Genomic DNA, 12,583 nt, shown 5'->3' with positions numbered 1-12,583 from the left:
ATTTACTTTGTAACAAGAACTGTGCCAATGAATGTGCTCCCGAATGATTTGTTACTTACCCTGTCTAATGAGTGGACTTGGCCTATGTGTAACAAATATGTGATATTTTGGATAGTCATAAAATCTTTCCATCTGCAACTCTAGAGCCACAGTGTATATATAAATTATATCAAATTTGATCAGTTCCATACAGTTTTATTTTTGTTGACTTGACTGAATTGTTTTGTCACTCTCCATCTTTCAGTGGTAATTGGTGGAGCAGCTGCAGGAGCCGGTGGAGCTTTTGTTCTTGTTGTAATCATCATTGGGGTTGTGGTTTGTAGACGGTAAGACATTTTACAGATCTCATACATGATTCTTGCTATTTGGAGTGTTTTAATGGTTTGTGTTTGATATGATAGTTTTGAAGGATTTAAAGGAATAGTTCACCCCAAAATCTGTCATTATTTACTCACCCTCAAGTTGTTCCAAACCTGTATGAATTTCTTTCTTCTGCTGAACACACACACACAAAATAAGATATTTTGAAGAATGTCAACAACTAAACAGTTGATGGGCCCTAAACTAAACAGAGTATTATTTTTTTCCCATACTATGGAAGTCAATGGGATCCATCAACTGTTTGGTTACCCATATTCTTCAAACTATCTTTTGTGTGTGTCTGTTCAGCTGAAGAAAGAAATTCATACAGGTTTGGAACAATTAAGCGTGAATAAATGATGACAGAATTTTTATTTTTGGATGAACTATCCCTTTAAGATTAAGCATGTGCCCCCACAGTAATGCTAGATTACAGTGTTCCTCAAGTCAGTTTTTATGTATTAATGGACAGTGGCAACTAGATAATCATTTTTATGCTCTCAATATCTCAGGAAGCAAAGAAAAGATGATTCTGTTAGTGTTCCTATCCACTCTATAAGGTCAGTATACTGGTCTCCTCAAAACAACGTAGTACATACTGGAAACAAACAATAGAAAAAGTTATAAATATCAATCCAAAAAAATTAACCTTTTAATTTTTGTTTTGTTTTCTTACAGAAACAAAGTGTAAGTAATCATACATGTTTGTTTACTCTAATTCTTGTGCATATATTCATGATTCGACTGAATATTTTTACTACATGTCTGTGATTTTTGAGATGGGGAAAGAATGTGAAATTGTGTCTCATAATAGCAGTTGAAAATAAGCCATTTTTTTCTGTAACATTTATGTTTATATATTATTGTATTTACACATAATATACTGCATTATGCTGTTTAAATGCAGTGTTCTGTGGTGTTTTATGTTGTTTTATCACATGTTATTTAATGGTGTCACAGGAGTGATCCAATAAGGGTGGAGGATTTTGAGGCTTACTACAGGAAGCAAAGGGCTGATTCCTTCTGTGGATTTGTTGAAGAATTTGAGGTGATTATATCTTTGGTTTCTTTGTAGATTTGCAACTGATCAACATTAATAATAAATAATGATTGGTATTGCAACTAGATTTCCATTTTCCATTATTTTTGGTTGCAATGTCTGATCGGTTTGTTTTGACCATGTTTTGTTCCTCTTCATTGCTTTAACAAATGCTTTATGACATATGTTTAATTATTTATGTGAATGTAGTAAAATCAAATGATACAGAAAATAAATGTATGATTAAATAAATGTATGTGTGTGTGGTTGTAGGATCTAAGGCCGGTTGGGATAAATCAGCTGAAGACTGTTGCTCTGGCCCCTGAAAACAAAGCCAAGAATCGTTATAACAATGTGCTGCCATGTAAGAACTTCTCCACTCACGAGTGTTTACCTTCACTTGTCCTTCGGATGAGATGTTAAACCGAGGTCCTGACTCTTTGTGGTCATTTAAAAATCCCATGCTCCTTTCATAAAGAGTAGGGGTGTAAAGGCCTATTTATACTTCTGCGTCGAACTGCCGCCGTAGCTACGTCGTAGGCTGTGTGTAGCGCGCGTACCCTACGGCGTACCCTGACGTGCACCTCTCCAAAAATGTAACAACGCGTCAATTCTACGCGGACACAATCGCTGTGATTGGTCTGCCAGAACCCCTCCCTCGGGGTTTCACATGCTCCCTAGGTGCGCGTCAATGCGGACAACGACACAGAAGTATAAATTAAAACCAACACGTTGCCTACGGCGTATAGGCTCCGGCGTAGGTCCGACGCAGAAGTATAATGAGGCCTTAAGGTGTCCTGAGGTGTCCTGGTCAAATTCCCTCCATTGGCCTTTATCAATCATGGCCTCCTAATAATAATACCCATGCTCTCTCTCTCGCTCTCTCTCTCTCTCTCGCTCTCGCTCTCTCTCTCTCTCTCCACCAATAGCTGGTGTGTGGTGAGCGCACTGGCACAGTTGTACTGTGGCTGCTGTCGCATCATCCAAGTGGATGCTGCACACTAGTGGTGGTTGAGGAGAGAACCCTGACATGATTGTAAAGCACTTTGGGTGTACAGTTGTACATAGTAAAGTGCTATATAAATACCTAATTTCGTTTCATGAAGCAACACTAGACCAAGTTCCCTCCACATCTAGTCTGTTCTGGACATATTTATAATGGTTCATGTCTTCTCTACAGATGATTCGTCTCGTGTCAAGCTCTCTGTGCTCGGCAACTCATTTGATGACTACATCAATGCCAGCTACATGCCGGTAGGAAAAAACTACAAAACATACATTAGCTATTTACACATTTTTCATACTAACTGTGTGATATTTCCAGGGTTACACATCAAAGAAGGAGTTTATCGCAGCCCAAGGGCCACTGCCCTGCACTGTCAATGACTTTTGGAGGCTGATTTGGGAGAAAAATGTGCACACTATTGTCATGCTCACCAAATGCAACGAGCAGGGACGGGTACAGTAGACATTCATGCTTCACTTTATCTGTGATCTCACCTGCCAGAGCCTTCATTTACATTTTTCAGTCAATTTTATACATGCATCATCTTTAAAAGCCTAAATCGCTTGACCACTACATATTCAATGTTCATATCCTCTTACAGATTTTTTTTTCTAATTGAAGTATTGAACTTAATGAGCTTAAATAAATGTTGCCACAATGTTGTGTCCCTCTCAGGTAAAATGTGAGGAATACTGGCCAGCAGATATAAAACATTTTAACAATCTGACAGTGATGACTACTTCTGAGATTCTATTGGAGGACTGGACTTTACGTGACTTTGAAGTGAAAAATGTAAGTCTATATTAATATTACAGATAGACCCAGGCTACTGTAACACTAAATGTTTACACGTTACACAGACCCATGTGTTACACAAAAACATTTTTGTCAGTGTTGTTTTTTTGTTTTTGTTTTATTCCTAGGAAGTCACAATTATCTTAATTGGTATCATGTTTGTAATATCTTAGTGTTATGTCTTAATTGTAACATTATGCACTGTAAAGTACTGTGTTGATGTTTTGGGATAAATGATTCTTGTCATGACAGGTGAAAACAGCAGAGTCTCGATCAGTTCGTCACTTCCATTTCACTGCATGGCCAGACCATGGAGTTCCTGAGACCACTGAGCTTCTCATCAACTTCAGACACCTGGTCCGTGAACACATGGACCAGTACTCGAGACATTCACCCACACTTGTGCACTGCAGGTACTTGAACAGTTCCTGAACTCTCAAATATACAAATATACAAGTTTTATTATTATACTCCCGCAAAGAAAAAGCCATTTTCTGAACACCTTTTGTTTTCGTAATGCAGTGCCGGTGTGGGCCGGACGGGAACCTTCATCGCCATTGATCGGTTAATCTTTCAGATCGAGCGGGATGGTGTAGTGGATGTATATGGGATCATCCACGATTTACGCATGCACAGACCACTCATGGTGCAAACAGAGGTACATTCATTAACACTTTTTTTTCATCTCACTGCGCTGTTTGTATGTTCTTTTATCTACCTCATAAGAGCGTGGGTGCGGCCATTGTAACTTGAATGTGTTGAGACTTCCGGTCTCATCCGCTTTCAGTTATTATATCTGTACACTGTAAACTGTCCGTTATGCTGCTTGATATTGCAAACTGTAACTTGTTATCATATTATTTTAATTGATTATTACACAGAAAATTAGCTTACCTCCTTGTTGAAAAATAGTGTGGATATATCTGTAACAAATAATCATCAAATTTGAAATTTCAATAACCGTTTTGTAAGCCATAATCGGGATCTTACTCTCTAACAGTGCAGGACTTTACATTCTCTACTTTTGCAGGATCAATATGTGTTTCTTAACCAGTGCTCCATGGACATCATCAAGTCTCGGACTGGAAACAATGTAGATTTGATCTACCAAAACACAGCAGCACTCACTATTTATGAGAACTTTGAGCCCTTGAAAAAACCCAAAAATGGCTACCATAAGGCTTGACCGTCTACCTTGAACAGTTCGCTGCACTGCTGTAAATGAAAAGTTTTTCTTTCATTTTTAAATTGTTTTATTTAAAGAGGAAAAAACAAATATATTTATTAAAATGTTTGCTTATAAAGGTATATAAATACTCAGAAATATTTAATAAGAAAATGTTTTTATTAAATACAGAAATGTAGCTGCAGGGATGTTTTGTGAGAGTTTTCATAGAATAAAAGTTGTTAATGTTTCAATTCTGTAATATGGCATCATAAAAATGGCATTTCCTCAGACTACAGGTGAAATGAAGACGAGTATAAATAGAGATATAGAATGTACACGTCACATAGGACTTCATCATTAGACATTAACAGTGCATTTCTACTTCACTAAAGCAGTAGTGAAGACAGGATGGGTTTTCAAAACCCTTCTTCTGTGATTTAACATAGCAGCTAAGCTTGGTATTAGCCAGTAGGCTGGTAAATAGTTGACAATGTGCTGTGACTTCATCCATTGAGGTATGCTGGAGGTTGTATCTGAGCTGTTTTGCAAGTATGCTGTTCTTCGGTCTGTGGCTTCTATATATCTATGATTTCTGGATTTCACTGGCCAAAATTGGACTATAAGGACAATAAGTTAGCAATGAACAGTGGCGATCTCTTTGGTTTGTTTCTGGAACTGCTTATTCTCAGTAAAGATACATACTGACCTGTCTGTTCCTGGATTGTAAATGTTTTTGTTCTCTTTTTAGAATCAGGTCAATTTAGAATATTCCTACTGACAACTTATTGCGAAAAGGTTTTAACAGAGTGTGACTCTGTAACGTGTTTGTTTATGCACTGAAATTGTTATATTTGTACATAATATATTTTGTTCAAACTGAACTTTCAAACTATTTTTTCAGTGTTGTTCCAGGGACATTTTGCTTGTGTGGTTTTAATATTCTGCAATTTTCACCACAATTTTTTTTTTTTTTTTTTTAATGATTGTTTATTGATACTCTGCTGGTCACGGTAAAGAACCATACAGACAACTCTGTATTATATTAGGATTAAAAAAACTGCACTTTATTTCACACTTCTGTGGTGATTTGTGTGTGTGTGTGTGTGTGTGTGTGTGTGTGTGTGTGTGTGTGTGTGTGTGTGTGTGGGTCAGGATTTCTCTCGTCAAATCATTCAGTATTGGTGTTATAGATTTTGTACAGATATGCTGTTTTATTAAAAGAAAAAGATTATTATATTTAACAATCAAAACGAGTACATTCATAGTATTATTTAGTATTTGTTTATTTAACCATGCATTTCTTAAGTAATTTGTGTAATTTACTAGTATCATTAGATATGAATGATAGGCTACGTTCAAATAACAACATTAGATTCAGTGCTGCGCTACACGAGCCCTTATGACATCACGACAGTTTTGCATCTCAAGGTGTGAAAATTCCCATATGACTTTTGTAGTAGTTTGGAGAGAATTAGCGAGCAAATTTGTACTTTTGTGATCATGGGTCAGCAAGTTTCTCGTGCGAAGAAAGCGGCAGGTAGCGAGTATGTGTACAATTCACATCCAAGTACACCACTGCAAACCACCGCCAACACGACAAATCCTCGTCCGCTTGATGAGAGCCGTGCAGGTATTGCTGAGGTGGATGGAGGAGGAAGGGAGGAGAGAGAGAAGGGGGTGAGGAAGACAAGGAAGTTTTGGCGGAGCCTGTTCTGCTTCCATTTCCCTCGCCCTAGAGCTGGAAAGGGTGAGAAAGTGAAGCAGAGCGAGAATCAGGAGCAGGAGGCTGAAGCGGGACCTTCTAGGTCAACTAATGGTAAATCACATCACCCTTTTGTATATATTGGAGCTCTGTAGACACCCCCCCCCCCCCCCCAAAAAAACACTTTATCAATACACCTTAGGATAGGTTTAGAACAACGAATAATAATTTACAAAAAAAGTTTAATAATACAAAATATATTAGCCTTTTTATTTTTGTCTAATGTTGAAATCTTTCTGTTTTGTGTTAGTATCCCACCCAGACTTTTTATCTTCCCTTTAACAATACTTATTTTGCATTTTGTTGCATTTTTTTCAATTTATTCATACATATTTTCAATATATTAAGTGTATGTGTGCAATTAGCCTTTTAAAAAAAATTTTTTTTTGAAAAAAAACACTGCCCCCTACTGTTATTACATGTTGGCTTGGAGAATATTTATTATGATTTAAATTCTAGCCTTTTTTATTATTATTTAAAAAAAAATTTTTTTTACAACACTGCCCCTACTGTTATTACATGTTGGCTTGGAGAATATTTATTATGATTTAAATTCCTCTCTTTAGATGAGATTTCTCTAGAGAACATCACATGTACTGTAGAGGACTGTGATCATCAGGAGGAACTTCCTGACGTCCTCGCCTCTTCTGAGGACCAGCAGATCCAGGAGCTCCTTCAATCTCGTGTCCAAGACAGTCCAGTTATCCTGTCTGAGGGTGAGATTGAGTCCCCTCAAACAGAACAACAGGACAACGACGTGGGCACGATCATGGAGGGTGAGTTTGTCATAAACCCAAAACATACATTTTCGATATGGCTACTCAACACAGATATTATTAGTAGCCTAGGCCTATTTCTTTAGCGCTACATATTTATGTATAAAGAAAACATGTATTTTTAGGTGATGTAACGGTTACGGTAACATTCAGTATAGTTTTGTTTCTTTTAATCTTTTTTTTTTTTTTACAATATACAAGATACAATATATATAATAGTCCTCCAGTGTGACAAATGATTTTTTTAAAGTACAAATATTCCATATAGTCACTCAGTTAATATGGAGGCCATTGAAACTACTCGTCTATAATTATATGAAATGTTAAATAGATTTAGACTGAGAATAGCATGTAACACTGCAGAAATATCTGCAACTGCTTTAAATTGTATCTCAACCACAGTTATTTCTTTTTTAATAGACATCTGCTCAAAGTACGAGATCGGCGATCAACTGGGGGAAGGAGGATTTGGTGCAGTCTATGCCGGAGTTCGTGTCATGGACGACCTTCCGGTATGTTTATATAAATGGATGTGTGTGTATTAAATATAAATATTTGCAGCAACCTAAAATAGTACAAGATATTTGATCGTTGAAGATATTTGATTGTTTTGTCTAATCGGCTATACATAATTTAGAGCACTGGACCTGTTTAAAGTGTCAGACTGATCAAACATACTCGACATGGTTTCAAATTCATAACTGGTTCTTAAATTCACAGAACTTTACAATAGGCTACATGTCTGTTGAGGATTAATGACTTGAGTGATATGTTACTACTATGATATGTTTTGTTGATCAGGTGGCTCTGAAATTTACCAGAAAAACAGAAGCCATGGAATATATCAACATTGTAAGTAGGCTGCACTTTCTATGATATCTGCTCGGTCTGTTTTCAATTGTATATAAATGTTAATCATAGAGTACAAGTGATTTTCCACCAGAAAAACTGCCATTGCCAACAATTTGTCCAAGACTGTCTTAAATCCTGATTTAGGAAACCACCTGCATCTAACCATTGTGAATAATTGTCTTTCTTCTAGACTGATCATCCCAGACCCGTTCCCCTGGAAATCGGCTTGACAGTCCTTGCCAATAAGGGCCCCAGCACACCTCACATCATTAAGTTGCTGGACTGGCAGGACCTCCCTAACCATTATATCATGGTCCTGCAGCGGCCCTCGCCCTGCGTCACTCTCTTTGACTTCTTGCAGAGCAATGGAGGCATCTTCAATGAAGAGATTGCATGCCATGTGATGCGGCAGGTGGTTGAGGCTGCAAACAGCTGCTGCAGCCGAGGAGTTTTCCACAGAGATGTTAAAAAGGAGAACATATTAGTGAACACGGACACCCTGGACGTGACGCTAATAGATTTCGGCTGCGGGGACCTGCTGTATGAAACGGCTTACCACACCTTTAGTGGTATGTATTATAGCTGTCGTTTGGGACTTAAACTGTAGTGACGAATTACATCGTGTCATGTCATGTTCGTTCATTTTAGCCTGTTTAGGATATGACACAGTATTGACTAAATAAAAAAATCTATGATAGTAATACAAATTTACAAATCTCTTTCCTCCAGGCACAATGCAGTACTGCCCCCCCGAATATTTAGAGACGAGCAAGTACTATGGGCGGCCAGCAACCGTGTTTTCACTGGGGGTACTTTTGTACTCAATGGTGTGCGGTTATTTCCCGGACCACAGCGACCAGGACAAGCTCAAGGACTGGCTGTGGTATCTGCCAAGCTTGACAAAAGGTGAGTTGTACTGCTTTGAATAACATGATCAAAGAGAGCAGGTGTAAAAGAAGTTTAAGGTAATAGCTAAATGTCTCTCCCATCTTTCCACACAGAATGCAGTCATTTGATTAATGCCTGTCTGCATCCCGACCCTGAGAAGAGGATTCATCTTGACAGGCTCCTTCTCCATGACTGGTTTAAGGTAGCCTATACCTAAGATCATCAGAAAAAGATTTTGTAAAATGTAAATGTAAGTATGATGTATAGACAATAACCCTGCTTTTGTTTGTTTTTGTTTTAGTTTTAGGTCATCCCATAGGTCATGGAGGCAAGAGCACCCTGTCATAGCCAGGAAGTTCAAGCATTTAGTCAGCTTGGCGTCTGGCGGGCCGACACGAGTGGCATCTCCATTCCTCCAGTCCTTAGTGTCTTGCGAGGCTGGCAGAAATATACTACTGTTTTACAGTGGAATTTTGCTACGTCTCAATGTAATCATAATAATACTAACACTAGGCTAATAATTATAATAAATTATTATTAAAACTCTATTTTTTTAAGGAACAATCACAATTTTTATTCCATATTTTAATTTGAACAGAATGTAAAAAAAATATTGCATCACAATAAGTGTATTGTGATTGTCAAAACATTTGAGTAACTAAACTGAATTTTATAAGGTTTAGTGACAACATGTTACAATGTTTACATGGTACAATTTCTGGTAAGCTACGCTTTTTTATTATTTCAAATCAATTGTTGTGATTTGATTTAATATTGACTCATTTGGATAAATATTAGGTAGGCTACACAAGCTAGGCATTAATTTTTCTCAAGAAAAAAACAACTTACCTAATGCTGTAAACATAGCCTACAGAGAGCCCTATCAGCTGGCAGTATTATATATAAGGTTAAAAATAACTCAAATTAAATATAATGCTTTTTTTATTATAATAACTTTATTTAATGATATAAGTACAAATATAATAAATATGTAATATAGTACACATTTAGCAAAATACTCTATAGCTCTTTTTTTCTAGCCAACTAACGTGCTATAGCCTATATTATGGTCATCAAATGGCTTTCCTGAGGTAAATGTTATGTGACATGATTGTTCTCCAGCTGTTTTTTTTACCCCTTTGTTTGACTGATTGGTCGATATTGTGTATGAGGAATATACATTTCGCTAAGTTGTACTGTATCTTTCAACAGTGTTCATTCGTGTTTATTTACTATTAGCTAGAGATGATCGGGTCACGTGCCCCTAGGGATCTGTCGAGTCACATTTACAAGCGCCAAAACGGTATTTATTGTTTGAATTTCGTAATAAAAGTGACAGAATCTGAGATCTGAGATTTGTTTTATATCATAAGTAACCTGCTCTGTCTAGTCTGTCGGTCTCCGTGTCTTCTTTGCTTCGCGATTTTTCTGTGCATGAGAAAATGGATGTGTGGCGTGAGAGCGTGTGAAAAGTGTCAATTGCGTGTGTCTCACGGTGAATGCGGTGATTTTCTTTTTTTCTCACTGTGTGACTAGGCTACTTGGTACTTTTTAAAGCAAAGTATTTGTAATGATCCATAATGAATTTATTTCCAATATATTTGATTAATTAAAACTAATGGAAGTGATTTGGCAATAAATGTTGCGATAGAGTTTGTAATCCGCTTTGCCTTTTCCGAGTTGGGTGGAAGCTTTTAAAGTTGTCCAGATTTCCACGTCAGCGCTGTTTGATCTGACATGTATGGTTACAGAATTCTGCGCCAAATTTGAATGCTTCCAATTAGATCTCGTTACGATGTTATTAATTCAAGCTATGGTGAATTCAAACGCTTTCTCACTGAATCTCCCAGCGCTGTGTCATAAACAGTGTCGCGTAATTGAGATCGGCCCCCGAGTAAACCTGTTCTGAGCTCGTGCCATTTTATGTTCATGGTCTGAGCTCGCGCTCAACGTTCCGCGGTTTCGTTTCACTTTCGCTTCGTTTGCCGTTTGATGTTGCACTCACCGGCATGCATCTCGCGGTGATCAGATTTTGCTCATCTCAAACAAGCCTAGTGTGTGTGATACAATAGTGCTTTGAGTACTGCATCGGAGCGTGGGAGCCCCGGTATCAACCGTCCCATCACTACACACAGCACCTTGCCTGAGCCAATCAGCGTCCAGAAACCTCGACCACGTGATCTCTAAAAGGGAAACGATTAAGGAGGCATTATTTAAATGAGTTAAAACTTTTTTTATTACAATTACTATAATTAGGATCACATACATTTTATATTATTGTTCAATATATGAATCCAAACCAGGCTACAGGAGTTGAGGTCTCATTGGCACAAATTAATTTAGATGAGATAAGATAGAACTGTATCCACTCTTTTATGTCACGGACTTCCGAAACTTTGTTTGGTCACGTGCTTTTTCTGCTCTGCGGTGATTTGTTAGATATGGTGGAGAAAACAAGTCTGACCACCAGATGTCGCTAATGCGCATTGTGTTAAAAACTTCGAGTAATTAACCTTTTTTCGGCACAATTTGATGAAAGCTTCACAAAGCCTTGGTTTCCCATCACTTGTTGTGTGTGCGCCTCAAAATACAGAGGGAGAGATTTTAGAGAGAGAGAGGTTAGAGTGACAGAAAACGATAGCCTTCAGTTTTTTACACTTTGTTTGATCTATTTTCATATGATTAAAAGATAAATTCATGTTTTATGCCTTCGTTTGATTGCCAGAAAAATTCAAATACACAACACAGAATGTGTTTTTATGAATTCAATAAATTAATTCAGTTAATTATAAAAATGTAACTAAACAATTAAAATGGAATCCAGAAAAGTTAAAACAGAAAACAAAATTTGGTCAAATATAAAACAGAATGGTTTGTCATGGGCCCCTAATTTTCATAAATTGTTACTAAATTGTATAAGTTTTATTGATTTAAATTAATTAGACATGCTTTTTGATTACTAACATTTAATTTAACCATTAAAATGGACCAAAGAAAAAATAAAAATGAAAAAAAAAAGGAATCCAGAAAAATTTAATTGGGAAAAAAAATTATTTGGAAAAAAATAAAACTGATTTTGGGAAAATGTATAACGGATTTTATAGGGCCCTACAGTCCACACAATACAGCAATGTGTAGATCATTCAGTTTTGCTGCAAGAAAAACATAGTTTAAAAACACATTTCAATACCAATTTTAGATTTGATTTCAGATGTCATTTATCATGTATGAACTGAAGAGCATTATCATTTGACACTAGAGGGAGCTGCTAACAGTTATAATTGTTAATAACAGTTCATTTTTATGATGAACTTTTATGTGTGATGCTATCAATGTAATATGTTGAATATTAAAAAAAGTTATTATAAAGTGATGCATTAATACATACATGTAGACTATTTTTTTATTAAACAAAACTAGTTTCAACAGACATTTTGTCAGATAACAAGGTTGACATGACACTTTCTAGTGTAGAAAAAAACCTGAAGTAACTGCCAAACCTTTTAAACTTGAAGAGTATGAATGCTGCAGCAGAGATCAGGCTTATGAGGAGAAAGACAGCGAGAGCCCAAACACCTGGACCTGCAGCAGCCAGACGAGAACCTGCGGGAGACCAGCTTCTGTCATCAGCATATATGTATTACTTCTGTGCTTTTAGGAGCTTGACGGATGCATAATCACTATTTGTGGGGACATGACCAGAACAAAGGCAGGAGACACTGCTTGCAGTCAATTCAAATTTTTATTGACTTCAGAAAAATAACAAATCAAAAATAACATAAACAAAGACACTAAAGGTGACCCTCCTCACGGAAGTCCCTCACCAGAACTGACTGAACAACAGACAAAATAATTTATTTTATACTGAAAGGTTCAACCATTTCATAATAATAGGGAATTTAAATATGTACACATACATAATACATAAAAAAAAAAA

The 12,583-nt window shown here is 36.8% G+C and overlaps 2 protein-coding genes across 4 annotated transcripts in view; both read left to right on the top strand.

The window, feature by feature from the left end:
• The window catches only part of ptprja (protein tyrosine phosphatase receptor type Ja), a 34,328-nt gene extending 28,893 nt beyond the window's left edge, over nucleotides 1-5,435 (top strand). For both annotated transcript variants that reach the window (XM_084403472.1, XM_084403471.1), the window contains 11 exons: nucleotides 245-326; nucleotides 873-920; nucleotides 1,039-1,047; nucleotides 1,321-1,408; nucleotides 1,673-1,763; nucleotides 2,580-2,653; nucleotides 2,724-2,858; nucleotides 3,081-3,197; nucleotides 3,453-3,613; nucleotides 3,723-3,858; nucleotides 4,231-5,435. In XM_084403472.1, the coding sequence (XP_084259598.1) occupies nucleotides 245-326; nucleotides 873-920; nucleotides 1,039-1,047; nucleotides 1,321-1,408; nucleotides 1,673-1,763; nucleotides 2,580-2,653; nucleotides 2,724-2,858; nucleotides 3,081-3,197; nucleotides 3,453-3,613; nucleotides 3,723-3,858; nucleotides 4,231-4,386 (1,097 nt within the window). In that variant the 3' untranslated portion in view covers nucleotides 4,387-5,435. The remainder of the gene's footprint in view (nucleotides 1-244; nucleotides 327-872; nucleotides 921-1,038; nucleotides 1,048-1,320; nucleotides 1,409-1,672; nucleotides 1,764-2,579; nucleotides 2,654-2,723; nucleotides 2,859-3,080; nucleotides 3,198-3,452; nucleotides 3,614-3,722; nucleotides 3,859-4,230) is intronic.
• A 1,078-nt stretch (nucleotides 5,436-6,513) lies between these two features.
• LOC311288330 (serine/threonine-protein kinase pim-1) lies at nucleotides 6,514-9,992 on the top strand. 2 transcript variants are annotated; one of them, XM_084405669.1, is made up of 7 exons: nucleotides 6,514-6,906; nucleotides 7,327-7,418; nucleotides 7,708-7,758; nucleotides 7,949-8,327; nucleotides 8,488-8,664; nucleotides 8,760-8,848; nucleotides 8,948-9,992. In XM_084405669.1, exons 1-7 carry the CDS (start codon nucleotides 6,900-6,902, stop codon nucleotides 8,951-8,953), a joined length of 801 nt encoding a protein of 266 aa, XP_084261795.1. In that variant the 5' UTR covers nucleotides 6,514-6,899; the 3' UTR covers nucleotides 8,954-9,992. The 2 variants fall into 2 exon arrangements, with proteins under 2 accessions (XP_084261795.1, XP_084261794.1); XM_084405668.1 differs by having other exon boundaries at nucleotides 6,515-7,418.
• The last annotated feature ends 2,591 nt before the right edge of the window (nucleotides 9,993-12,583 follow it).

This window comes from Rutilus rutilus, assembly GCF_951802725.1.
Source record: "Rutilus rutilus genome assembly, chromosome: 3".
Lineage (NCBI taxonomy): Eukaryota > Metazoa > Chordata > Actinopteri > Cypriniformes > Leuciscidae > Rutilus > Rutilus rutilus.
Note: the sequence above shows the minus strand (reverse complement) of the source record. Positions and strands in the feature narration are given on the sequence as shown.

Excerpts from the sequence above, each read along its gene's own strand:
- LOC311288330 (XM_084405668.1), top strand. The coding sequence starts at position 7,227 with ATGTTAAATAGATTTAGACTGAGAATAGCATGTAACACTGCAGAAATA. Across the intron at positions 7,419-7,707 it reads GTGTCATGGACGACCTTCCG|GTGGCTCTGAAATTTACCAG; the intron begins GTATGTTTATAT and ends TTTGTTGATCAG. Across the intron at positions 7,759-7,948 it reads CCATGGAATATATCAACATT|ACTGATCATCCCAGACCCGT; the intron begins GTAAGTAGGCTG and ends TCTTTCTTCTAG.